This window comes from Alexandromys fortis, unplaced genomic scaffold (assembly GCF_014885135.2).
Source record: "Alexandromys fortis isolate MF-2015 unplaced genomic scaffold, M_Fortis_MF-2015_v1.1 scaffold_352, whole genome shotgun sequence".
NCBI classification, from domain to species: Eukaryota; Metazoa; Chordata; class Mammalia; order Rodentia; family Cricetidae; genus Alexandromys; species Alexandromys fortis.
Genome location: NW_026068237.1, coordinates 172411 through 199979, shown reverse-complemented (window position 1 = coordinate 199979; position 27569 = coordinate 172411). Strand labels below are relative to the sequence as shown.

At 41.8% G+C, this 27569-nt stretch overlaps 1 protein-coding gene across 1 annotated transcript; it reads right to left on the bottom strand.

The window, feature by feature from the left end:
• Positions 1-955: 955 nt before the first annotated feature.
• On the bottom strand, positions 956-27553 carry Slc31a1 (solute carrier family 31 member 1). The gene is made up of 5 exons (XM_050131021.1): positions 27421-27553; positions 5841-6018; positions 5350-5422; positions 4547-4715; positions 956-3951 (listed from the first exon to the last, which is right to left on the bottom strand). Exons 2-5 carry the CDS (start codon positions 5964-5966, stop codon positions 3750-3752), a joined length of 570 nt encoding a protein of 189 aa, XP_049986978.1. The 5' UTR covers positions 5967-6018; positions 27421-27553; the 3' UTR covers positions 956-3749.
• Positions 27554-27569: the final 16 nt, after the last annotated feature.

Here is a 27569-nt window from a genome sequence, read left to right as displayed (position 1 = left end):
CACTGAACTGTACCCATAGCCATTTGTTTCTGCAACAGTCCATCTCACTGTGTTACAAGTCCGGGCCAGACACTGCTCAAGTTATGCCCATCTGCAGCCCTCTCTATCTCCACCTTCATGTCTGGTTCTGAGAGATCCCTGCTGCTACAGAGACAGACACACTGTGGAGCATCTGTAAACACAATACCCAGGTGCTGGGATTCCACTTTGTTTCCCTAGGAGACTTACAGACCAGGTTGCTAGGCCGGAGGCCATTAGAGGTCTTCTGGTGGGGGCACATCTGCTACCTGTATGTGCCCCTCCTCCTCCTCACTTCTATCTCCAGAGTGCTGCATTCCTTTGGAATTCCCTCCCTCTCCCTGCTACCAAGAATTAGAGATAGTCTGACTGGAGCTGAGGCCTGAACTCTCAGACCTTGTCATGTTGCTGTCTGAATTTTCATGCTGTTAGTAACTCTTAATAAAATTCTTGCCCAAAAGGAAAATCGCCGTGTTCCCCTGTACCCCCAAACTGAAGACTGGCTATTTGGAAACTACTTTGTGTAGACAGATATGCATGGACTCACAAAATCAAGATGTTTATTTTGTTCTCTTGCGCACACAACACTTAAACCATTCCCGTTCCACCAATCCTGCTCTCTGGGAGCTCACAGTCTCGGAAACAGTCAATGTGAAATGTAGAGCCAGTGTTTAAGGCATTACGTCAAATGCAGACTTGTCATTTAGAAGACCCTAAGGAAGTGGCATAAATGATACGATGTATGCCCTGCCTCACTTTCCTGATTCTAGTAAGGAACCTAGGCCCACAGTCTGAAAGAGAGTTTGGGACAACCTTACCATAGTAGTGAAACTCTGATGGATTGCTGAGGAGGTTTCACATGTGGGCAATGGGGTGTTGAGTGTTCTTCCATTTTGGATCTGTAACTCTGGAGAAAGGTGGTAATCCTTTAACTGGCTTTATAGAAATTCTAATGGGGCGACTGCTTCTTTTTTTTTTTATTTTTTATTTATTTTTTATTTTTATTTTTCGAGACAGGGTTTCTCTGTAGCTTTTTGGTTCCTGTCCTGGAACTAGCTCTTTGTAGACCAGGCTGGCCTCGAACTCACAGAGATTCGCCCGCCTCCCGAGTGCTGGGATTAAAGGCGTGCGCCACCACCGCCCGGCTAGGGCGACTGCTTCTTGAAGCAAACTTAAGACCTCTACCTGGTTTGTAAATACCAACTTCTAATTGGTATGATAAATGTAACCACAGCATTGAATGTCTACTGCATCAGGAAGCAGATTTTTGTTGTTGTTGTTGTTGTTTTGTTTTGTTTTTCAAGACAGGGTTTCTCTGTGGCTTTGGAGCCTGTCCTGGAACTAGCTCTCTAGACCAGGCTGGTCTTGAACTCACAGAGATCCGCCTGCCTCTGCCTCCCGAGTGCTGGGATTAAAGGCGTGCACCACCGGAAACAGATTTAAAAACTAAGCTGCCTGGGATAAAGACAGAAAGGGAAAAGTAGGCAGGTGCTAAAGAAATCCAGACACATAGGAGCTGGGCATTAAAGTTCAAGAGCATATGATTTAAGCTTTACCTCTTCCTGTACTAACCACACCCTCTAGAACCTAGTCTGGGATCTCAAGTGCAGGTTTTGTAGTAGACTGCTTCTAACCTGAATCTCCCCTGAAGAACCATGTCAGAGTGAGGTTTCTCTTGGTTTCAGACTCATAGCACCTTGTCCTAACTGGCCTTGGTTCTTCTCACCTCACTGATAAGGTCCTGTTTCTCTTAGTGTATGCTTTATTTTTAGGATTTTTGGGGTTAAACAAGGCTATGTTTAACCTGACTTATGCTAGAGAAGTGATCCATATCTGAGCTGCATCTCAGCCCCTGGAAGGTGTTTTATGGCAGCTTATCTGGAGATCTCTAGAAAGCACCAGGGTCACTACTATGTGGTTTCTGTCTTGCCCTGGGTTTATTATCCCTTGGCTTCTGAGATAACAACAGGCGATTTGCACTGTAAAGTTGGGCTCTGTCAGTACCTGTCATTCACTGTGCAAGACTGAACTAAGAGAAAAGCAAAGCTCTAAAGTTAATTTCTTAGATTTTTTTAGCCTTCATCCAGTAGGCTTATAACCCTTTCTTGGTTCAAAGCCACCAAAGTATATATTCCTTGTTCTCCGATGTTTAATTGGCACCCGTAGAGAGAAAGTACAAACTTCAGAATCACAATACTGGGCCAACAAGATAGCAGGTTTGTTTCTTCTGCTCCGAGGCACAACTGGATCTAGCACCAAAGAGGGCAGGGCATAACAGACTAGCATAGGAAGAATCACTTTGAAGAGGTAGTTTGGGAACAAGCCTGCAGACTAATGATTGACAGAACATGCAGTGGGATTTATTGAGAAAAGGGGTTTTGGCCACCGTGATCTATGCAAGTGTGTTGTGAGCACACATAAAGGACTAGAGACTTTGTATACATGTGTGCACTCTGGCTATAGTCCACACGAGTGTGTTGTGAGCACACAGAAAGGACTAGAGACTTTGTATACACGTGTGCACTCTGGCTATAGTCCACACGAGTGTGTTGTGAGCACATAAAGGATTGAGACTTTGTATACATGTGTGCACTCTGGCTATAGTCCACACGAGTGTGTTGTGAGCACACAGAAAGTGTGTCTGGAGCTAAATAAAAGTTTGTGGAATGACTAAGTATTAGCCAGCAGCATTTAGGTGTGACACATGCCCAAGACATACCACCTACCAACCAGCAGTTCAGATTCTCATGCTGGATACCAGGTAGCCCCATCCTCTGTCCCTTCCAGGTACAGCTTTGCTATTTTAATGCCAACTTAGGGCAATCCTCTAGACTGTCATCAGAAACATCACTTAGAAACTTAGAAATGCCAAATTTGGTAGCACTAGGATTGAGGTCCACCAAGTATTGTTTTAACAAGAAGCCTTCTGGGTAACTCTGAAACATTCTAAAGTTTGAAAATCATTTGTTTCGAGGAAAACACACAATAATAGGAAAAAATTACAAAGTTTTGCTTTGTTCATTTGGGACAAATCAATGTCTGAGTCAAAGGAAAATGCCAATGGTTTTATTTAACAATCTCTATTTCTATAGTCTCAAATTGATTGTTCTGTTTTTGTTTTGATTGGTAAGTTCATTTCTAATCAAAGTGTTATGTGGAAACACAGTTGATGAAAGAGCAAGAATACCTACTCCACAAACTCGCTGCCTGTAGCCCCTGACCACTCTCCACACTCTACCAGTACTTTGGTTAACACATCACACCTAGAGAAAGGCACTATGTGTTCCCACTCACTGAATTAAGCTGAGATTATTTTCTAGTATGAAACTGAAGTCCCAAGTTGGGTGAGATGTCCCTAATTACCATCAATCCTTTTCTATCACTGACACAGAATTCCACCCACACATTATCTATTTAAAACAAAAATACACAAAACCCCCAAAACAGAAAAAAAAAAAAGCAGATAACCAAGTCATTAACTAGGAAGCTACCTGGATTAGACAAGGCTCAGGATTATGAGGGAGAAGACATCCCGCAGGTGACTTCTCAAGAGAAATGTCAATTTCATCTTATTAGAAGAACCACTACTCAGAGACAGTCAACTAAGCCTCTATTCAGTAAGTGTGTGTGCATAGAGACAGGAGAGAGAGGGATGATTGGAGAGGGAATCATATCTTTCGGTCCCAAGATGCTCCCACAGCAATCGCTAAGGCCACACGTGGAGTCTGATGTTAATGGCAATGCTCTGTGATGTCCACCACCACTGCCTTCTTCCAGCTGAAGAGAAAGTATCCTGTCCCTGCCCCTGCTGCTACTGCGATGCATAGGTACCCATTGTAGGTCATGAAGATGAGCATGAGGAAGTAGCTGATGACCACCTGGATAATGTGCAGCACTGTCTGCAGGAGGTGGGGGAAGCTCAGCATCTGCTGCCTGGGGAGTAAACAGAGACAGCAAAGTCAGACTTGGGAGTCTGCAGGTCAAGAGAACAGCTAGCTGCAGCTGTTAGCACAGCATTCCACTGGACTGCACCACAACTAACCTGGAAACTCAGCGTGCATGCGTGTGTGTGCGCGTGTGTGTATTTGGCAAGACAGAACTTTCAATTTTCCTCAAGCCGGTCTCAAGTTCACTATGTAGCCAAGAATGGCCTTGAATTCTGATCCTCCGGCTTTCACAGTGCTGGGATTACAGGCAGACATCATGCTTGACTAGAGTTAACTCTCGACAGAAAGAAATCAATTGCATTCTGCCATTCTTTTTATATCTTGACCATACATTCTTAAAATGACCTCTACTATTTAGAAAAGATTTTAAAAAAATGGATTCCTTTCAACTTCTCCCAAAGTGGCAAACACTTGCAACTTAGAATAACATGTAAGTAAGTGCCTTTGCAGACTGCGAGTCCAATAACCCACAAGTGGGAACTTCTAAAGTTACATGGAATTGACAACTCAGGAAGAAGAAAAAATACGTGCTTTGTTAAGACAGCTCTCTAGAACTTTCATTTGGATCTGTTCCATCTTACCCAACAGTTTTGTGTGTCTCCATAAGGATGGTTCCGTTTGGTCCTGGGACAGGCATGGAATTGTAGCGAATGCTGACTTGAGACTTACGCAGCAGACCTTCTCTGGCGATCTTGAGTCCTTCATAAAACATTGCTAGTAAAAACACGGCTACGAAAGCTCCAGCCATCTCTAAGGAAGGAAGGGGAGGAGGAGGTAACTGTACAGTCAAAATGATCAGCCAGCGTGCTGCTGGGTCCAGTGGCACTGGTTCATGTTTTCACTCTGTCATACTAGCCGTGCAATTCACTATATGAATGAAGCTTATTTATCTGTAAACAGGCGGTTGTTTTGAGGCAGTGTCTATGTAGTCTGGCTATCCTTGAATTCTCTATGTAGAGTAGGCTGGCCTTGAACTCTAAAACATCCTCCAGCCTCTCAAGTGCTGAGATTAAAGGTATTCACTACCATACCTGCCAAGACTAACAGTTTTTAACCTAGGGTTACACTGTAGTATTTGATATGCTTCTAGTCTTAAGCCTAGGACCAATAACAACTTAGCAAACAAGAAAAGGATTGTAGAAGATGTTTATCTGACATTTTAATTATTTTTCAGTGCTCCAAAAACATATATATGAATTTAAGGAAGCTTGCTGGAGGATCAGAAACAATAGTACGTATTCCATCTTCTGACTGGGGAATAGGAATCATGACGGCTATGTAGCACAACCACACTGATCTGGTAATAGGACAGAAAGAGCTGCTGATTTCCAAATCTATGTCACCATGTGATCGTTATCTTCAAAGATGACCCATGGTTACTCACCTCCAGGTGTGTTGATTACCAAACCAGAGAACAAGAGTTCCACATTCTTAAAGCCAAAGTAGAAGGTCATATTCTGCCAGAAAACCAAAACAAGTCAGTCAGAGAAGACTGAAGACCTTATTGAGAATCTTGGGCAAAGAGGCTTACAGTAACACATCTAGACAAGAAGAAATACTTGAAGCAGTGGGAAGCTTTCCTATTATGGGCACTGAGAGTTCCCCCAGACCTCACCCCCATCTCATGACCTTTTCTCTTTTCTATATAAAACACAAACACCAGGACTTAATTTAGGGAAGGGTGGATTTCAAAAGAAACGATTAAAGAAATAATTGTAGAAAATCTTGGTTCTGGTGTCACTTGGTATGTTGCCACATGAATACAGGCAGACCACCTGACTTGCAGGGCGGGATCTGCTTTAGTTCCCCTCTTTGATAACCCCCAGTGCTAATCCCATGTTTCTATTATCCAAGTGTGTGGGCAAGGACACTCACCATCATCATGCCGTCACCGTGGACGTGTGAGGCCGAGGTGGTTGGGTGATGGTGAGGTGGCATGGTACTGTTGCTGTCCATGTGGGTCATCCCCATATGGTTCATCCCCATGTGGTTCATCCCCATATGTTCGGAAGGATCCAGTTTTCCAGAAAAAGATGTCAGTCAGCGGAAAAGTCTTTTAAGAAAAACAATTATATATTAAGGACATATTTTCTTGATAAACACTTTGTCTATATAGAACTTTGCCCAGTGAACAAATGCCTTCTGAGATACAGAAGTAACTTGGACTACTAGGGATCACCTTTGAGATCGAAGGACAAAGAGTAAAGCCTCTTCAGGGTGCAGGAAATAGATAATTTGAAATAATTTATAAGTGGGAGCCATTAACAAAATGTAACTGCTCTAAGGCTTTCTAATGATAAACATGAGTAGATAAAAAGCCACAACCTCAGATAATTCTCCTAATTGGGATGGCCTGTGTTTAACCAGGATATTTGGAGTCCACTTAGAGCACAATCAGTTTTGAGCTCTGGAGAAAGGTCTACTGTGGCCTCAGGCAAGGAATGTGCCCAGCTGTCAGACACAATTTTAGTCCCACCAGGACATCAGAGTTAAGAACACGAAAAAACAAGGTATAAAATGGATGGTCTATATTAACTTTAGACACTGCATAGTCAGCCTGCATCTCTGCACCACGCTAATGCTGTACTGCAGAAGTCAACCTGAGTCAAGGCACAGTAGTTTCCATAGCTGCTGTGCGGGCAGAGGACTGGGAAGTTGGGACACAATGTGCACAGAGAGATATGTTCATAAAACCTGTCTTTTTTTTTTTTTTTTTTTTTTTGTAAGACAGGGTTTAGCCTGTCTGTGTAGCCCTGGGTGTCCTGGAGCTTACTATGTAGATCAGGCTGGCCCTGAACTCTGAGATCTGTCTTCCTTTGCCGTCCTGAGTGCTGGGATTAAAGGTGTGCATCACCATTGACTGTAAACACCTATCTTTTTTCTAATTTGCATTTACTTTTATTTGTATGAGTGTTTTGTGTGCATGTATGAATGTGTATCACTCGTGTGCAGTGCAAGAGGAAGCCAGAAGAGGGTGTTGGATTCCTTGGAAATGGAATTACAGATGGGTATGAGCTACCATGTGGGTGCTGGGAAGAGATCCTGGGCCTATGAGAGAACAGCGAGTTTGCTTGTCCTCTGAGCTCCGGTCTAGCTCCTGAAATCTCTTTCTGTGTTCCTCAACTCCAGGATGTAGAAGAAATTCAAAGTAGGAGCAGGACATGGTGGTGCAGGCCTGTAATCTCAGCATCAGGAGGTTGAGGGAGAAATAGCCAGAGTCTGAGGTAAGCCTGGGCTACAAGTGAGACCCTGTCTCAAAAAAGGAAAAAGAAATTCCAATTAGGTCTCCAGGATCTTGAGTCTGAGTATGTGTCTGATGACTCAAGCTCCTATCAGGGCCAAACTCAGAGCTAAGTACGAGTAGTTCGACAGCAGATAAGGGAAGAACCTGACAAGGAGGGAAGTGAACAGGAGTTTCATGGTGTAATTAGCACCATGAAGGCATCAATGCATAAACAGGGTAGCATGACATCCTAAGATGTGGAGAAGAGATGCAGCTCAACTAGGAAGTTTACAGCCAGGAAAGTACGTGTCTAACTCAAGAACACAAGTTTTGAAGCCACCTTTGCCTCAACTGCTACCCCATGACTCTATGACAGTAGGCTTACATAATTCTATCCCACAGGCATAATCAAAGTTCCACGTTCAACTTCGGTAACTGTCATTCTGGACTCTATGTTATCACTACAGAGTTGACAATCTACCTGGTCCTCTTAACACCACTGTTATGGTATGAAGATGTTGAGCAGCGGTTTTGCTCATGAAAATTTCATAATAAATACCAAATAACAACATATAAAATATTGAGCCCACAAATGCCAATGATGAGACAAAATTGATCAGCAGTTAGCAGTTTTCCTTTAAAAAAAAAAGAGATTATGGCCAGGTGGTGGCGGTGCAGGCCTTTAATCCCAGCGGGAGGCAGAGGCATGCTACTTTCTGTGAGTTCTAAGCTAGTCTGGCTTAGAAGAGCTAATTCCAGGACAGGCTCCAAAACTACAGAGAAACCCTGTCTTGAAAAACCAAAAATACATAAATACATAAATAAATAAATAAAATTAAATAAAAAAAGAGTCAGAATGACTAATACAGACATGCAAACAGGAGTTATAAATTTTATTTTCTTTCATTGCAAGGCTGGAAAATAAGATTAGAAAAGCATAAAAGATAACTTCATTCCATGTTATCGACAGGAATCCAGGTCATGGACAGGCAGGGGGAGATAAAGAAATGAGTCAGACCAATCTTCCTTTAGACTGAAGAGTGGAAGGGGAAGCTGAGCAGGCACACCTCACGACGTGGTCTCTTAAAAGAGCAGAGCACAGCACCACAAACTACTCGAGCCCTACGCCCTTATTTCTTTGAACTCTGATAACACTGTTTTCAGTAATAATATTTGAGGACCTGGAGGTTTCCTTTTATTCAAGCCTTATGTACCAATTAGAGAAATCTGTGTACACATTATCAGAAACCCTTCAGATAGATCAGTGCCTTAGGAATTCAAGCGTTCAAAGCTCAAGAAAAGCTCTAAACTGTGCACCTGCCCCGCAGTGCCGTGTGTAGGCTGCGGTGCACATTCATCCACACCAGGGAAGAGAGCAGGAAGAGAACCAGCTTGTTTTTCTTGTAGTACACAATAGACTTCTGTAATGGGAACCTTCTGCAAGGCTTACCCAGTGGGGTCTGGACAGGGAGGAAATCATCAGATAAACAGTGTAGCTGAAACGCCAACCTGGTGCACTAAGCTGCTTCTGATTGCTGTAGCTCAGGGACACAGAATTTGCTTTGCATGTGTGAGGGCTTTGAATGTGACCCTAACAGTGACTGGGTGAGATTAGGAAAAATCCCACAGGTCTATGTCAAACTAAAATTATATATATATAATTTATATTATACATATAATCATATATATCAGGAAGAACTCAGAAATTATTATTTATGGAAACACAATGTATAAGGGCTGCAGCTAACAGCTCGGTGACAGAGCTCTTGCCTAGCACTGCTGAGGCCCCCAGTATTAATCACCAGCACGGCAAAAACATTCTGTTTTATTTATTTTTTAAAAATTCTGTATCTTTATTTACTTTTACTGTATGAATGTTTTGCCCTGAATGTATGTTCATGTATGTATGTATGTATGTTCACATGTGTGCGTGGTCCCTGTGGAGGTCAGAAGAGAGCATCAGATCCCCTGGAACAGGACATAAAGTGGCTGTGAACCACTGTGTGCTGGGAATTGAACTTGGGTCCTCTGCCAGAGCAACCAGTGCTCTTAATCACTAAATCACCTCTCCAGGTCCCTTAAATTTTAAATCATAATATGTAAATGCCAGTCTATATTTTTTTCTGCCAACTTAGCTTTTCAGCGATATGCCATGTGTCTGGATAACCGACTGTACACGCAAAAAAAACCAACCAAACAAAAAATAACAAAAAAACCCGAAACAACAAAGACAACAATAACAACAACAACAAAAAACCCAAACAAAACCAAACCAAACACACTTAACCCATTCATTCCCTCTAGAACAGAAATTCTATTCATAGGCAGAAAAATGGTATTTGTTGGTTTTCCTCTGATAAAGTTGATCCAAGCTCGGTTTACTCTAGAATGAAAATGGATACTGACAGAAGAAGACTAAGTCAGAACCCAGAGGCACACAATCTGAGGGGTCTGACCTCATGCAATCCGGGCTGGCTGGCTGTTTGACTTATTCATGTCGTGCTTCCCGAACTCCACAGCAGCTTGCTCTCTAAGAATTGTTTTTTTTGTAATTTAGTTCCACCCTTACCACCTATTTCTAAGAACTGGGCTCAAGGTCCACAAAGCAATTGGTATACATTTTACAGAATCAAGTTCTCTGTCATAAAGCAATTAGTGGAACCTGAGGGAGGGCAATGATGAGTAAGAGGCGGAACTTTAAATCTCTGCCATAAAGCATTGATTCAATGGGTTTCTGTTTGGACACACTATGAGCATATGGTAAGTCATGCTAAAACTCAACTTTTTCTTTGCTCCTTATTCTCTATCATTTCTTCAGGTTTACATGTTATTTATAAAGAAGAAATAACAAAACATGGATAGAACAGAAAAACAAACAAAATCCTTGATTCTTAACTGATAAAATCTACTTGCAATACTGTTATGTTACTAGGCTTCTTTATAAGACACAGAAAGAACAGAAATACCGTACTTTTATTTATACTGTTGCCATTCAGAATAAGCCAGTTCTTTAACAGAATTCAAGGGGGCCCTACTAGAAAACACATTGTATTAGAAAATGTAGAAGCAACTTAACAGCAGGCATGTGTTAAGCTCCTAGGATGGACAACTTGGATTGTTAAGGAAATACAAAACAGTCTAAAAATTGACTTCAAAACAAAACATGGCACAGATTTTTAAGGAACCTAGTCCATATAACCGCTAAGAAAGTGCTACTCAGCTTCTCAGGAGTACCTTTAGAGATACTAACTTAAACTTGGTTCTGCTGCCCTGACGGTGAGGAAATGATCAAGCCTCACAAGATACTCTAGTCAGGACTTGATCATAATTCTAATTCTTTAGGTCCCCATAAGATTATCAGTGTTGGGGCTGGAGAGTTGGCTCAGAGGTTTAGAGTGCTGGCTGCTCTTCCAGAGGTCCTGAGTTCAATTCCCAGCAACCACATGGTGGCTCACAACCATCTGTAATTTGATCTGGCACCTTCTTCTGGTGCCACACAATAAATAAAGCTTAAAACAAAAAGATTATCAGCGCCCCCCAATCAGCAGGAAATAGTCTGGAAAACTATGCCCACATTCCCAAAAAATGGATTATGGATGTTTCCCTTTGTTTAGAAGCTGGTTATTCATGGATAAAGGTCAGAAAGCTAAACAAAGGAAATTGGATTCAGAGTTCTTGTTTAAAAAAAGGGGGAGGTGCTGTGGGACAATGGCTGTACCCTGTCACTTGTATTTTAAATAAATACCTGTAGTGTCTAGGATGGGTAGTCCTACTGTTTTTTCTGTGTCCTCCTTTCCTGCATCTAAGCAAAGGTGTTTGTTGAGGAATACTTGGCTAGTGGAGAAAGACTCGCTACAGGTGTTTATACAATTTCTTTTTATTACAATTCAGTCAGTTTACCCCTAAGAACTATCAGAAAAAGGCAATTTCCCCTATATTCTCTACCAACGACTCGCCTAAAAGATTATCTCAAGGCAGGTCACAGTACAGTTAGACCTGTAATCCTAGCACTTGGGAGGCAGATCACAAGTTTCAGGCCAGCCTTGAGCTACATAAGAAGATCAAGTCTCAAAAAACCAAGCCAAGTCAAGTAAAACACAATGCTTAAAACGTCAGACTCTGCAAATCCTAGAATCTGTAGCAAAATAAAAATGAAATTTTGGATGGAAGCTAGAATGCAACAAGAAGGCTAAATCCTGATGGCATTCTGAGCCTCAGCACTCCCTGCATTACTCAATGACGGAGGAGAAACACTCCTTGGACTCACAGAAGGCAATAAGGAAGTGGTTGTACTTGGCATGCAGGTTCTCTGCATAGCAGAGGCAGATGTAATCCAGAGTCTTGGACAGGTTTTCTGGAGACTGCCTAGGCCTTTTCCGACTTCCATGTTAAGGAAAATAAAGAAGGCTTTTATTCATAAAATGATTTATGTTTCCTTTTAGACTGGTAGAACATAAAACAGACACTCAGTTTTCCTGCTTTTGGCAAAAAAAAAAAAAAAAAAAAAAGATGAGAAACTCAAGGCCAAACACATTAAACCACAATAAATAAGAATTCACGTTTATGGACAAGTAACCAGTTTAGCTGTGCAAACAGTACCTTCTGATGACCTGTAAGGACTGGCATATACCCTACTGGACTGACTGTTTCACACAATTTCTGTCTTAGCTTTTCATATTTTAAAATATTCCCCAATGAACCGGTCCTGGTGGCTCAAGCCTTTAATCCTAGCACTTGGGAGGCAGATCTTTGTAAATTGGAGGCTAACCTGGTCACATAGTGAATGCCAGAGCTATACCATGAGATCCTGTTGCAAACATTAAGAAAAGAAAACCTCAAGAGAAACAAGGTTCACTCTTTTTGCTGGTTGATAATAAAAACAAGGCCAAGGGTCACCTATAAATCCTCACCTGCTTCTCTCCACAGTGCTGGTTGGGCTGAGAGAGACGCCAGAATTGGTTAAGGATTAATTTAGTGATTTTTTTTTTCAGACTTTCAGTGATCACTATCACGATGTTATTTTCTCTTTCTTCACCATGGGTCATCTGTGGGATCCCTGAAAGCACTTTTCTTTCCGGGAAGGAAACCAGGCTGTGCCACGGTTCACATTCAGACAACAGCAGAATTCATGTTACTTATACATTAGACTCCCAGGGTGCATCAAAAGTAACCAACCACCAGACACATAAAGGAGAAAACCACTTTAAACAATTCGGCTCAAGAGTTTTTTTTTTTTTTTTTTTTTTTTTTTTTTTTTTTTTTTTTTTTTTNTTTTTTTTTTTTTTTGGTTTTTTGAGACAGGGTTTCTCTGTAGCTTTGGAGCCTGTCCTGGAACTCCCTTTGTAGACCAGGCTGGCCTGAACTCAGAGATCCGCCTACCTCTGCTTCCCAAGTGCTGGGATTACAGGCGTGGGCCACCACCGCCCGGCTCAAGAGTTTTTCTTTATAAAAGTGGGCAGTAATCTAGGCAAACAAGAAATTCTGCACGGATTGACAGGTTTTTAAATCATAAAACAGTAGCTATCAATTAGTGGCTCTTCTACCTGGATGGAGGCTCTTGGCTAGGAATATCTATGCAGCAAGAACAGTAATTCGACTTCCCTTGTCTCCAAATCTAATTCTGTCTACGGACAGCAAACCTGTAATCTGATTCTAATCCGAAAGAGAAAAAAAAATTACCATTTCTGGCTATTAGCTGAAGGTCACCTTCTCATGCCATAACATCATCAGCCCACATCGCCCTAGTATTAAGCTGTTCAGACTGAACAAGCCAGGTAGGAAACCTGTTGGGGCAAGACAGATGCTGGGGACTGACTGCATGAGGAATTACATGAGAGAAACCACAGCAACGTCAAACTGTTTAAACTGCTCTTGTCCAGTCCCCACACCACTTACGCATTCTGGACAAACATGAGTGGATGGTACAACTACCACATAAGCAACAAAACAAACAAAACTAGTTTAAACATGAGACTTGGTAATTAGTTTACTATGAAAATTGTTTTGTCCTTTAGAGGTTCATTTTTCTTAACCGTAAAAACAAGGCAGTATACTATTAGTGGAAACCTACCCACAGTCAAGGCCTCATTCTCCATCCCACCACTTGTATCTAGTAGGGCAGAATGCTTCTAGTACTCTTACTACTGGACTGTAACTTCAGGGAGCACCATGCTTATTTATCTTTGGATTGCCTATATTTTAACACCCCGAATACAGTAATAAATTATAATAAAAATTTTCATAAATAAAATTTTTTTTTGAGATGATCTCACCACACAACTCTGGCTGGCCTTGAACTCAGAGATCAACCTGTGTCTGGCTCCAGCGTGCTAATATTAAAGATGTGTGCCATCACACCTGGCTTCCTTAAGAGTATACTTAATTTCCTCTTTATTACATTAATGAATCTGACATGTTATATAGTATCTGATATGCTTCAAAACTATTCAATAGCTTTATCTTAAGAAGTAGCAAACTGCAGCTGATGTAGAAGTACTATAAGCAAGTTCGTTAGCCTTACTTCAGACCTGAGTTAATCGAGGAAAGGGACTCTGCAGGTAGGGCTGCTCATTCCTTGTTGTAGTGGTGGAACTGAACCCAGGGTCCTCTGCCTTGATGGGGAACGCACAAGCATACAATAGAGGAAATGAGAGAACTGTCAGATTAGATCAACTTAAATGTACTCAGTACATTTACTAAATAAATAATTGCATAGAACCTGAATAAAGGTAAAAAAAAATCCTTTCTGGGGGCTGGAGAGGTGTCTCAGAGGTTAAGACAACTGATTGCTCTTCAGAGGACCTGGTTCAATTCCGAGACCCACTGGACGTTCACAACTGTAACACAAAGATCATCCCTTACACAGACATACATGCACGCAAAACACCAATGCACATAAAAAAAATCCTTTCTGAAAATCAAACAGTATCTTTTCAGGATGGAGGAACCAAGGCACAGAGAGCCTCACTGGCCTGTTCAATGCTTACTAGAAAGATGAGGCCCCTTTGCTAGAAGCTGCACAACTAGCCCATTCTCTGTAAGTTAGAAGATCTTCTGGCTGTCTCTGGATTTCACCATCAACAGCTCTGTTCCCACCTTTGTGCTTACATTACTCCTGGGCTCCAGGCAATCATTTCTTCAGCATCAGAAGCCTACCCTTCCAATCTCTTGGGCAACACGTCCTCCCCATCTTTCAGGGTCTACCTCTAAGACTGCTATACATCTGTAAAACATCATACCTTTTCCAATAACCTAACTGGGGCTAGGTAGCAACAAACCTTAAACTGTTTTCACGACCTTTTCAATCTGCGCTAATTTCTGACAACATGCCGAGAGAATGGTGTGAGAGAAGGTACAAATGGTTAACTGGAGGCATTTCTTCAAAGTTCCTTCTTATCAACCACAAACATTTCAAACCTCTTCTGCAAACTTACTTTTGACATGCTAAGGAAAGACGCCTGGTTTCAAGCAAAAAGGACCCCCTGGAAAAACCTTAGAAGTCACAGTATGGACCTTTCTGTAAACATAGGACTTTTTAATAACTGCTCCAACGCCTGTGGAGACATGTCAGGATGTGTATTGCTCCATTCCAGAAGCATAAGTGAACTCTTCCAGCCAAGACAAATGCAGAAGTTCCACCAGGATCTGAATCATGCTATTTGATGGTGATGATGTTGGTCAAAGAACCAGCAGCCCAGGTTAAACTAGTATCTCTACCGCAGGTGTCTGCTGTGTCTCAAGCTGTAATTTGCTTATTCAAGGCTGCAATAGGAAGGAACTATCTTCCCCTCAACTGGCATACTGATTTATACCTGACTCCTCTCCATGTGGATGTGTTTTACTAAGACAGATCTTAGCTTACACTCCCCCAACACACACAACAAGAGTGACTGCTAGGTAGTTTGTCTTTAATATCCTGCTTTAAAAACAATGAACAACATACACTATTGAGTCCACAAGCTTGGATGTTAGTTGCAACATCGTCACACAGAATTATTTTGTGTAAAACACTTCTCAGTCTCAGGATCACTGACATTTTGAGCTGGAAATCCTTCATTACAAGCTGCCACATGTTACAGCATCTCCACCACACAGTAACAGCTAGAAAACCATGCCCACCCAGACTCACTCTTCTCTACAAAATTCCCAGGCACCACGAGTTCAACGCCACCCGAATCTTTATGGTAATTACAATTAGAAATTTTAGTTCTAGCTTTGATTATTTTTCTTATACATTAGGCAATTTAACCTTTCTGGTCATAGGTCCCTTAGTCAAGGGATGGAATAATTTATCTTTAGAGTCTATTCAGTTTAAAAGTTCCGAGGTGAACAGAGGTTTCAATAAAGTAAACACACACTTGTCTTCTAAATGCACTTGGAGTAACAGCTGATATGTTTTAGATGTTCTGACCTTTCAGGGTCTTTAGCATTTACTTATCAAACATACTTAGATCACCTAGCACTTTCCAGTTTACTCTTTTATTTATAGTCAGTTCCTCTGAGAGGCATTTTGTCAAAGTTGAGACAGCAAGAGCCTTTGCTGCTTCTGAAGTTGAGCTGCTGACTGGTATACAGCTCTGCCATCACTGGAACTCAGAACAAGTTATTAAAACTCTGTGAGGGAGGCTGGAGAGATGGCTCAGAGGTTAAGAGCACTGACTGCTCTTCCTGAGGTCCTGAGTTCAATTCCCAGCAACCACATGGTGGCTCACAACCATCTGTAATGAGATCTGGTACCCTCTTTGGACCAGCAAATATAGACAGACAGAACACTGTATACATAATAAATAAATAAATCTTTAAAAAAAAAAAGAAAAAAAAAGAAAACTCTTTGAGAACAATATGAACACATAAAACTGGGATAATAAACATCACAACATTATAAAACTCAAGTGTAAATGTATATATGAAAGCAACAGCTACTCTAATAACACACATAGTAAATAATAAATGCTAATTACTTTCTTCCTAATTCAGGTGGTTCTCAAAGTGCAGTCCAAAGACTACTTGGATCAGAATCACCAGTAATGTTGCTGAAAATAAACCACAAGGCTAAGGAGACAGGATTATGGGGTCCTTATCAGCTTGGTCTACAGATAAATTCAAGGTCGACCTGGTCTACCAAGTGAGACTTTGTCTCAAAAAAAAAAAAAAAGTTACCTATTCACTTTGAGTGTTAAGGTTTTATAGACAAAGTGATATTTTTGGGGGGACTGAAAGGATACATGTTTGATATACCCCTATTCTGTCCTACTATGTGTGCTTCCCTCCACAGTCAACAAAACAATGTTCCAAATTTCAACTCTAACACCAAGAAACACATTGGAAACCAGAGATATGTGCATGCATTTATTGCAACACATGCACACTCACACACACTTCCTCACGATAACTGCCAGTCTCAGTAACATACGAGGGATGAGGCACTGAAATGTGTGAGACATTTGTGCAGAGAAGAGGGAAGGCGAGGACCTGCAAGGGGAGCAGAGACTGGATCACCCCACCCCCAATCATTACCCTCTGCCCCAGGCGCCATAGAAAATCAACAGAAAGCAGAAGGTTCTGGCTTAAAGCTGTAAGAACACACAGCAAATTTCAGCCATGGCCTGGGCACCTAGCAGCAGAATGAAGGTAGGGGAAGGAGAAAGAGAAAATTACAGTTTATGTTCAAGTAGAAGGAAAACACCAGATGTGGCGACATGCATGCCTCTGAGCCTGAGATTCCAGAGGCAGAAGCAGGAGGACCAAAAGTTCAAAGTCCCTCAGCTACATAAGTAATTCAAGGCCAGCCTGGCCACAAGAGACACAGACTCAAAAAAAAAAAAAAAAAAAAAAAAAAAAAGTTAGTAGCAGCTGGCAATTTTGACCTGCTTTATGGTCTCTAACCTCAAAACTATGAAGGTGCCACACCGTTCAGAAGTTACCAGATATACCCCATCTGAGAGGAGGGTAAAGCACAGTACTCTTTTTAATTTCAATCCCTCTGTGGATTGCTATAAAAAGGGAATCTCTTGACCCCTATGTGTAAGGCAAGTATGACTGAGACATGGTCCCCTTTCTTTCTTTTTTTTCGAGACACGGTTTCTCTGTGTAGCTTCGGATCCTGTTCTGGCACTCACTCTGTAAACCAGGCTGACCTCAAATGCAGAGATCCACCTGCCTCTGCCTTCCAAGTGTTAGGATTAAAGGTGTGCGCCACCACCGCCTGGCTTCCTTTTTCTAAATTTATAATATATTTACCTTGTGAATCAGCTCTTAAATAATGCCATACTGAAAAGCGTTAGAAAATGTGCAGGACTGTGATTCAGTAGCCTCAGTGCAGTCTGTAATGCCCAGCAGAAACCCCATTCATAGGAAGAGGACATGTGCTAAACCCTCTTATGCAATACTAGTGGCTCCTAGTTTTACCTTATCAGCTCATAATTCTATCCAAGGCGTCTCCAGAGCTACCTCACTTATCAAATAAAAAAAGAAAAATCATTCTTAGCAACCACTTAAAGACGTCATCAAAATGAGACATGGCTAATCTAGACAATTAGTCTTCCTTTGGGAAGCTTAAGTACACCTGTTTATCTGTCTTCTGTGCACTTCTTTTCTTAATCTTCAAACTTGAGCCTATATTAAAGTAACCTTAATGTTCCTAAAAGTTTCAGAGACTTCCTCAGGCCACTGTGGATGGCTGTGTAGAGCTGTGCCTGTCACCTCACAACTGATAAAGTTACCTATACAAGGTCTCCACTCAAGATTTTATCTCTAAATAACAGAAGTTAAGATGTTTCAAAACTGTTTTTTTCTTTCTTTCACTGTGCATTGTCAATTAACACCCTGCAAATTATAAGTCCGTCTTCAGTTATCAGTCCCAACACCTTGAAACAAGCTTCAAAATATTTATCCTAAAGGCAAATATATGAACTGTTACATGTATAAAGAAAGCTATGCACTACAGGACTGTATCTGTAATGCCAATACACTGAAAATATAACCCAAGTTTACTGAGTAAATTAGTTATATTTCCAGAAAATGAAATACTTTATAACCATTTAAGAGTAAGAAATGTCTGTCCACCTTTATAGGATGATCTTCCAGATATATTATGAAATAATATATGGTAGGGGGAGCAGAGCACACTGTATGATATAATCTATAAAAAATTTTAGAGGGAAAAAGTATATACACATAGTTTACAATTTTAAAATTAATGATCAGGTTCAATCCCTTTAGTTTCCAGTAGGGAAACCAATGTACATGTTATTAGAGAATGACATTAACCATTTGCTTCTGCAAAGGACTCTCTGTAAGACTCAGCCTTCCCGTTTCCCCAGACGGTTTGTTGGGAAGTGTAAGCAGGAAGGACTTCTGAGCCGCATGTACCCTGTCTGGGCAGTGAACAGTGGGAGACTCTTTTTCGGTAGCCCACTCTCCCCTTTCCACATGAAGAAGATCAAGTATAAAGCTACATTCTTCACAGAGGCCTAAAAGCTTTATTTGCTTGTTCCCCGTAGCACAACTCAAATCTGATCCAACAAACAAAGGGAAAAATCCCTTTAGTTATGCAACAGCAGAAGGCCCAAGTCCACTTAGGAGCGATCTCCCGGGCGGGCACTGCACTGCACTCTCCTGCTACCACTCGCTGCTGGCTAAGTCACATCCTGGAATCAAGGAGATACACTCTCTTTATGCTCTTAGTGCTCCACTGAATCTGGGTGTAGTTTCAGAACTATTTCAAGCATAATTTGTGTAAAGATTTCAGCTTTATGTACAGTATCTGAGTGGAGCCAAGGACTGCACTATCTGCACAGATGGAAATTTGTCACAGATTAGCTACTCAGAGAGTAAAGGCGCTTGCTGAGCAAACCTGGACCCAAGGAAAGGTGGAAGGAAAGAACTGACTGCACAAAGTTGTCCTCTAACCTCTCTACACATGTGAGTACCTGTGCCCACACCTGTATACAGAAGTAATAAATAGTTCAGCTGGCCTTGAACTTCCTGTGTAGCCGAGGACAACCCTGAATTCTTGGTCTTCCTGCCTCACTTCCCAAAGTATATAGCCTGTTGTCATTTGATTTAAAGAATCCCAGCTACTCATACACACATAAGGAAAAGATTCCTTTGGCTACTTGCTGTAGTCAAAGACTGACTGTACTTGCTACAATCCAAAGTCTTTTATTGTTTGAATTTTTCTTTAGTTGCAGAGGATTTCAACTGTCTAGGCTATAACGCTGATGTGCCCAGAATGTGATATGACACAGAAATTACAAAATAGTTGAGTTGTTTTTTTTAAATAGAAAACTGCAATTAAATATACTATGCAATAGAAATTTATATTCCATTGAACCACTAATTAACAAAAGATGATTTTATTAGAGTGCATAAGGGAGTGATAGAGGAGGGTCACCTGTCTATGTGTTACTTTCATTGGTTAATAAAGAAACTGCCTTGGCCCTTTGATAGGATAGAAAATTAGGCAGGCAGAGTAAACAGAACAGAATGCTGGGAAGAAGGCAATGAGGCAGATGCCTCAAGCAGACGGTTAGAATCTTCCCGGTAAGCCACCACCTCGTGGTGCTACACACATTAAGAGAAATGGGTTAACCAAGATGTGAAAATTAGCCAGTATGAGGCTAGAGCTAACGGGCCAGGCAGTGTTTAAATGAATACAATTTGTGTGTTGTTATTTCGGGTGTAAAGCTAGCCATGTGGGAGCCAGGCAGGATGAAAAGCAGGCCTACCCGCCTCATCACTACAAATGGCACCCAATGTGCGGCTTGAACCCACGACCTTGGGATTAAGAGTCTCATGTTCTACCGACTGAGCTAGCTGGGCTCACTCTGTTCCCATTACAAGGGAGTACAATTGAAAACAAGAAAATTGCTCCTGGGTGTAATGATGGTTCAAACCTTTAATCCCAACACTCAAGAGGCAAAGGCAGGTGAATCTCTGTGAGTTCAAGACTAACTTGGTCAATATAGTAAGAAGTTGTTGCAAAACAAATGCACAACAAACCCTCAAAACTCTGAGTTGTGTGTAAGGCGGACAGCAGCTTCGTGGTATAAAAGTGGCCTCCAAGCAACAGGTGCTGAGCTATGACCGGGAAGAGTGGTACTCTAGACCTGAGCCTAGGCACCTGCTAGTTGTGTGAACCCGAGGAACTAGTTCACTCACTCAACATTTCTAAAAAATTTTATTTTTTATTTTACATGTATGAGGTCAGAAGAGGGTATCAAATCCCCCAGAACAGTGGTTCTGGAGACCCCTGGGGGGTGTCGAATGACCCTTTACAGGGGTTGCTTATCAAATATCCTGCATATCACATATTTACATTATAATTCATAACAGTAGCAAAATTAGAGTTATGAAGTAGCAATGAAATAATTCTATGGTTGGGATCACCACAACATAAGGAACTGTACTAAAGGGCCGCAACATCAGGAAAGCTGAGGACCACTGCTCTAGATCTAGAGCTACAGGCAGTTGTAAGCTGCCATGTGGTGCAGGGAAGCAAACTCAGGTCCCCCCAAGAGCAGCCAGTGCTCTTTATCATGGGCCCATCTCTCCAGACACAGAACTTTTAGCATTTTAGACATTTTAGATTTATGGGTATGAATGTTTCGCCTACATGTATTATATGTACCATGTGCCTACCTGATACCCATGTAAGTCAAGAGAGGGCATCAGATTCCCTGGAATTGGAGTTACACATGGTTGTTAGCCACCATGTAGGTGCTGGAAATTGAACCCAGGTCCTCCGCAAGAGTAACAAGTGCTTTAACCACTGAGCTACCTCTCCAGGCGCCATTCAATACTTCTTGCTCATGCACTTAATGAAGGTACCATGATAAAGCCCTACCCCAAAGACAGTAGAAGAAACATGTGACTAACTACAACATATTTGAGATGTTTGAGTTATAGATAAAGATTGTATGCGAGCTGATAAAAAGCTCACAAAGGCTGGGCATAGTAGCACACAACTTAAATCCTAGCATTTCGGAGGTAGAGCCAGGCCCTTCTCTGAGCTCTAGGTCAGCCTGGTCTGTATGGTGAGACCTTGTCTTAAAAAAGAAAACAAACAGACAAAAAAACTAAAGAGAGAAAAAGCTAAGTGACAATGGAGTAGAGATTATGGGTACACAGTCAACAGCAGTCCCCTTCACTTTATAAACCCAGTAAGTACATTCTAGTACTCGGAACTACTGGCCAGTTATTAATATATAGTTCTCTAACATATGTACTTATTTAGGGAAGAACTCAACAAGGCTAAAGAGGTCCATTAATGTGTCACTGGCTGCTAAAGTTTTACTGTCAAACCATTTTTTAAATTTACTTTTGAATGCAGACTTCCATGTCATGCTGTATTGCATAATGTCCTCAGCCTACAAAAGCAGGTTATATACAAACCCCTAGGGTCATTGTGTAAAGGAAAAGAGGTAGGGTGGATCCTTCTCAACCTCTTCCTTCTCCACAGGGTTTGCATTCCTAAGGATGGGCCCCTCCTCTGCTTGGGGGGGGGGATGTTACCTAAATCATAAAATGACACAACCCAAAGCCAGGGGACTTCACAAGCATTTTCTTCCCAGTACCTACTATAAGATATGTGTATATGTGTGTGTATGATAAACAACACACTGTAATAAGTATAAGACTTTTGACATAGCTAGTTACAAAGGCCAGCTTTAAAAAAAAAAACAGCTTTGTTGTGCTAAGAGCTAAATGTGGGAGTGAGTATAGGCATGAGCAACTTCCTTCACCTCCATCCCTGCCCCCAGCCATGCTTGTCTGGCAAACTTTAAAAGGCAGAGTTTTCTGGATGATTTATCTGACATCAGTTGAACTCTTGTCAATATAAACGTTTCATTTTTCTGTGATAACTGTGTATGTCATCTTTTCCCTGTCTTGGCACTGGCACATAAAGACTTAACAATAGAGTCAAGTTAGAAACAAGAAGGGAAGGAATGACCTAAAGGGCAGAAACATTTGACAGACAGACAGACAGACAGACAGACACACACACACACACACACACACACACACAGTTGCTGGTCTCAAGCTTGTTATCTGCTTGCCTGCTCTGATCTTGAACTCCTCCCTCTCGCCTCGCCCTCCCAGTGCTGGGATTACAGGCCACCACCCCAGCTAACCATGGACCTCTAGTATTTGTAGCTTCACAACAGTCATTTCATTTTATGTACAGCCTAGAACCTTTGTTTTCTTCAACCTGAAATTTAGATTGTAATCCAAAGAGAAACTGGATTGAAGTAGAGTTTACCATGCTTTACCTCAGCCAATCTGTATAACCCCACGTTCTAGGGATTACATTTTTCCTCTAAAAACTCCTGAACTAACTGGATTTTTAAATATTGACGACCTCATGCCATGGCAGTAGAGCGAGGTAGATCTCTGATGTGGAGGCAATCCTGGTCTGTATAGCTCCAGAATAGTTGAGGATACATAGTGAGACCCTGTCTAAAAATCAAACAAACCAAGCAAACTCATTTAGAGTATAAATAATTTCATGCTGATCTAATTGGAAACTTGTCATCTTGAACTCAAATATGGCTTTGGGTTTTTTTACATATTTTTTTAAATTCTCTGAGTATATTATTAATCTTAAAACTCTCAGAAAAGAATCCTAAAAAAACCCTGAATAATTTGACTTAGGAGGAAGAGATTTATCAATGTGGCCATACCAGGAAGAGGGAATAAAATGTACTGGCCCTCCCCCTACAGTCCACCTTCAGGATTCTGAAGTGAAGGTGCAGTTTCAGGGAGGCCTACCTACAGTCCCAGGCAAGGTGTGGCTCCACACAGCACTGAATCTTCTAGAAGGTAGACAGCATTAAGTCTTCTAGACAGGTTTAAATCTCTTTCCAGGAGAAAGGGTTCTTCTCTGGCTGGCCCTGGCTTTAGACTCCTTTTCTCTTAGCATGAAACCCAGGGACCACTGCTTTAATAGTCTAGAAGCTAAACTGTGGGACCTATCCCTGCTAGGTTGGGTACACCAACACTAATTGAGCACTTACTATCTGTAAGTATTCTTCTAGCACTGTGTGGCTTATGTGAATTAACTCATATTACCTTCAGAAGAACTCTAGAAAATTGGTACTATTGTTACCCCTATTTTACAGAAGAAAAAACTCAGCAACTTGTCAAAGGCCTATACAATTAAGTGAAGAAATCTGACCCCAAAGCTTAAGTGTATGACTTTTACTCTACAGAGCCATTCTAGTGGTTGTGTCTATGAAAATGAAGTTGAATGCTTTGGCTAGACTAGGTAAGAGACAGTCATACAGATGCCCACAACCCATTGTTAGATGCAGGAATCAACTCTAAAGGTTGGCAGAAAATTTCATAAATATCTAGAAAAATTTTGTAGTCAGGCTGCTTTGTGAATGGCTTTTAAGCAGTTATTGTATGTTGAAGAAAGCAGCCATACATGATTCAGGCCAGGGGTTGATAAGCTTTCTATAAAGGACCAATTACTAAACATTCAAACACTGTGGCTCATGCCGTTTTCACTGCAGATACTCAACTCTACCTTGTAGAATGAAAGTAGCCCTAGATAATATGTAAATGAATGAGCACAGCTGTGTTGCAACAGAACTATAAAACAGGCAGCTGAGGTAAGATTTGCCTGTAGTCCATAGATCTCTGAGAACCATACTCCAAGAAAAAAATTGAGGTTTTAGGTTAAAAACAACAAAGCCTACAGAGGATATTTGTGCTTAAAGTTGAAATAGGACGGTACAATGTGTATGATTCCCTACTTTAACATACTTTAGTTAGCCAAGCCACAGTCCTAAGTGTAGCAGGTAAAGGACAACTCTTGTCTTGTAAAATTTTGAAAGCCCCCTGTAGGCTGGTGATCCGTAAGCCTAGTGGTAGAAGCTTGCCCAGCTTGTGCAAAATCCTGGCTGCAATCCCCAGTGCCATGGAGACACGTGCCTGCCTGTGTTTGCCAAAGCTGCTCCTTCAACCTGGAAAACCTGACCTCCTCCCAGCATCCTTTTGGAATTCTAGTCATCTTCAAAGCCCTCTATGTAACCCTACAATTTCAGTAGTTCAGGAATCTAAAAGGGAAAAAAATTAATCCCCAGAATGTGAGGTTATGCAGATTGGCTGAGGTTTAAGGCATGGTAAACACTGTTTAGGGCACTGGTATTAATCTTAAAAACTTCAATCCAGAAACTGGGTGGTGGCGCACGCCTTTAATCTCAGCACTCGGGAGGCGGAGGCAGGTGGATCTCTGTGAGTTTGAGACCAGCCTGTTCTACAGGAGAGTTCCAGGACAGGCTCCAAAGCAACATAGAGACACCCTGTCTCAGGGGAAAAAAAAAAAAAAGAACCTTCAGTCCAGTTTCCTTTTGGATTATAATGAAGAGAAGACAGAATCTCTTCCTACTTTGATATTCTACAATAATTTCCTAGAGGTTCATTTTCAATTGACACAAGTTTTACACACAGTAGATTCTGAGGTAGTATTTCTCCAATTGTATTATAGATTCTGCTTTTAGTGACTTGAGTGAATAGAATACTATATACAGTTTAAATCTACATTCAATTCATATCTCTATACCACCAGAAGATAGTAATATGAACTTGCCTAATAAAAAAGTTGTCATTTTTTTGCAAATTTGATTTGAAAGAAATTATTAAATTTGCTGCTTCCTAGTTAATATTCAGGAAATCTCTCTCACACTCTCTGTATGGATGTACATTTTTCATTATGTAACCCTGGTTGACCTGGAACTCATTATATGGACTAGGCTGGCCTCTAATTCTCAAGATCCACCTACCTCTGCTTTCCAAGTGTTAGGATTAAAGAGGTGTGCCACCGCACTTGATGATCAATACATTTTCTACACATTCAGAGTTGTATGGTTAAGAAACAGAGCAAACACACTCAACTGGAACCTGAGCTCAGGGCTGTATTTATTACTTATCTCTGCACTCCCGGTTCTCAGCAGACGTGTCTACATCTGATCTGTCACTTTTTAAAGGTGTTTGGGGAACCTGGCTCAAACTCTGAAGTGTTACAAAGGCTGGGGCAGGAACTCAGGTTTCCTGACTCTAATCCAATAGTACCAAACTGGATATCCTAATCCAGGAAGACCAGCTTTGTAGAAGCACCAGATCCTACATTTCCAATTCTAAGCTGAAAGGAAGACTCATTTCTACATTTCTCTTCCTCAAGTTAGGAATGGAATTCAAGATCAGATACTATGCCTGCCTACTGTGTCCCAATAACCAATCAGGCCAGTTTTAGGGTTACTAAAAATCTAAGAAAGGCCATTTAAAACACCCATGAGAAAAAAACCACTCCTCCACCCAAAAATGCAAGAAAAGAGGTCAGACGTTCTCTTAGGAGGACCTCAGTGAGAGTTCGAGGCCAGTCTGGTCTACATATTGAGTTTCAGGGAAGTTAGGGCTACTACATAAATAGACGATTTCAAAAAAATAAAAACACCACCACCAACAACAAATGCCAAACACCAAACAAACAAAAAACCATGCTGGGTGTATACCCAGCACTGAGGCAGGCAGATCTCTGAGTTCAAGTCCAACCTGATCTACAGAGTGAGTTCCAGGACAGCTGGGGCTACATAGAGAAACTTTGTCTCAAACAAAACAAAACAACAAAATACCAAACAAAACAACCCAAAAAAACTATGAGAGAGAGAGGAGAGGGAGAAAGAGAGTTAGAACCTATCCATTCACACACACACACCCCGCAACACCCACTCAAGTTCACAATTTAAACAGAGCTATTACTCTAGGCCTACTGCATGTTTCAGTTATCATTGCTCTAACAGTCGACTTCACTGCTTGAACGGTCTTAATCTGTAAAATAAACACAGGAGCAGACCAACAGCCTTATCTGAAGATAAACACGAATAATTTACTTACAAAAATTGTAAGTAATGTATAATATTTCTAGTTATTTTATCCCCCTTCCCCCTCCTTCCCGGGAGTTTTAGACAATAGTACAATCATCTTCAATGAACAAAAGAGACCAAGCAACCCAGACAGTTTACAGCCAGTACAGCATTTTTATCTTTCTGGAAGCTACCTATAAAAAGACAGGAGCCATCGCTGGCTCTTTGGGTGGGGGGGGGGGGGATATGATGAATAAATTAAGGAACCAGGGAACAAGGATAAATTCTGTTAATTAATCTAATAAAAAAATTAAATGAGAACCCACTGTGGTCAAGAAGACTTACAACTTAACAGTAATAGTTCAAAAACTATAATAAAGAGGGAAGTGCCAGGAGGTACAAAGTTCTCTGGGAGGGAGCTACCCATTCCTTCAACATCATCCTAACACTAAAGCATTCCGGTAGGGGACACTTAGAGGAACAACTGACTGAGAAGATGACATTGTGGAAATGGACGCTACAATGGGACACACTATCTGCGTATCCACAGCGTGGCTCACCAGGTCTGGTTCATGATCGTTCAAAAATGATATCGGGTTCACCAAAGAAATACAGAACACAGAACCCGCGCGTGCGCGTACACACACACACACACACATACACACACACACACACACACACACACACACACACACACACACACACACACACACACACGGTGAAGACTAGAGGCGGAGAAGTCAGCAACAAGTAACAATGACTTAAAACCTTAGCAGCGAAACTCAGCCCAGCAAGTGTGATCTGATGATTTTCTACTTTCAAAGTCCCATCATCCACCCTCCCGAATGTCTCAGCTCTTCTGAACCTCTCCTATCTGGATTTTAGAATCGGGGTCCTTCCCCAAGACGTATGCCACACAGTCAAGTTAAGGGCCAGGGCTGCCACTCGTCAGCTCTCTAAACCCTGATACAAAGGATCAGGTTTTCGCTTTACTCTGCGTGACCTCGGACTAGTCACCCAAGCGGTTAGTTTTCTTGCTTGCAAATTCGTTGATTACGAAGAGACCCGGATAGGACTCGATGATCGCTGAGATTTAAAACCTTGGCAAGACGCACATGGAAGCAGTGGACACACGGTCCTTTGCGTAAATGGGGAAACTGAGGTCCCGAGCATCCTGCCTAAGGGCATAACAGCAGTAACGCTGTAGGGGCCGGGCCACCGCACGGCTCAGATCCCCGGACTTGTAGTCACGGGCTCTTTCTCTGTCCACACAGTCAAGAGGAGCGGCGGGGGGTCCTGGGTCGGGAGGGGAAAAGGACGGCGAACACGCTGGGACTGGGAAAGGGAGGGGAGAAGGCCTTACCTTTCCAGGACGAGCTCCGCCGCCCGTGCCTTCCTCTCCGAACTGGATCCCCTCACCCGGTCTGGACTTCTCCCAAGCCCCCGCCACTACTGCCCGGCTCGACGTGTCCCACGACCGCAGCAGAGGCCACCGATTCCCGCCCTGGACCC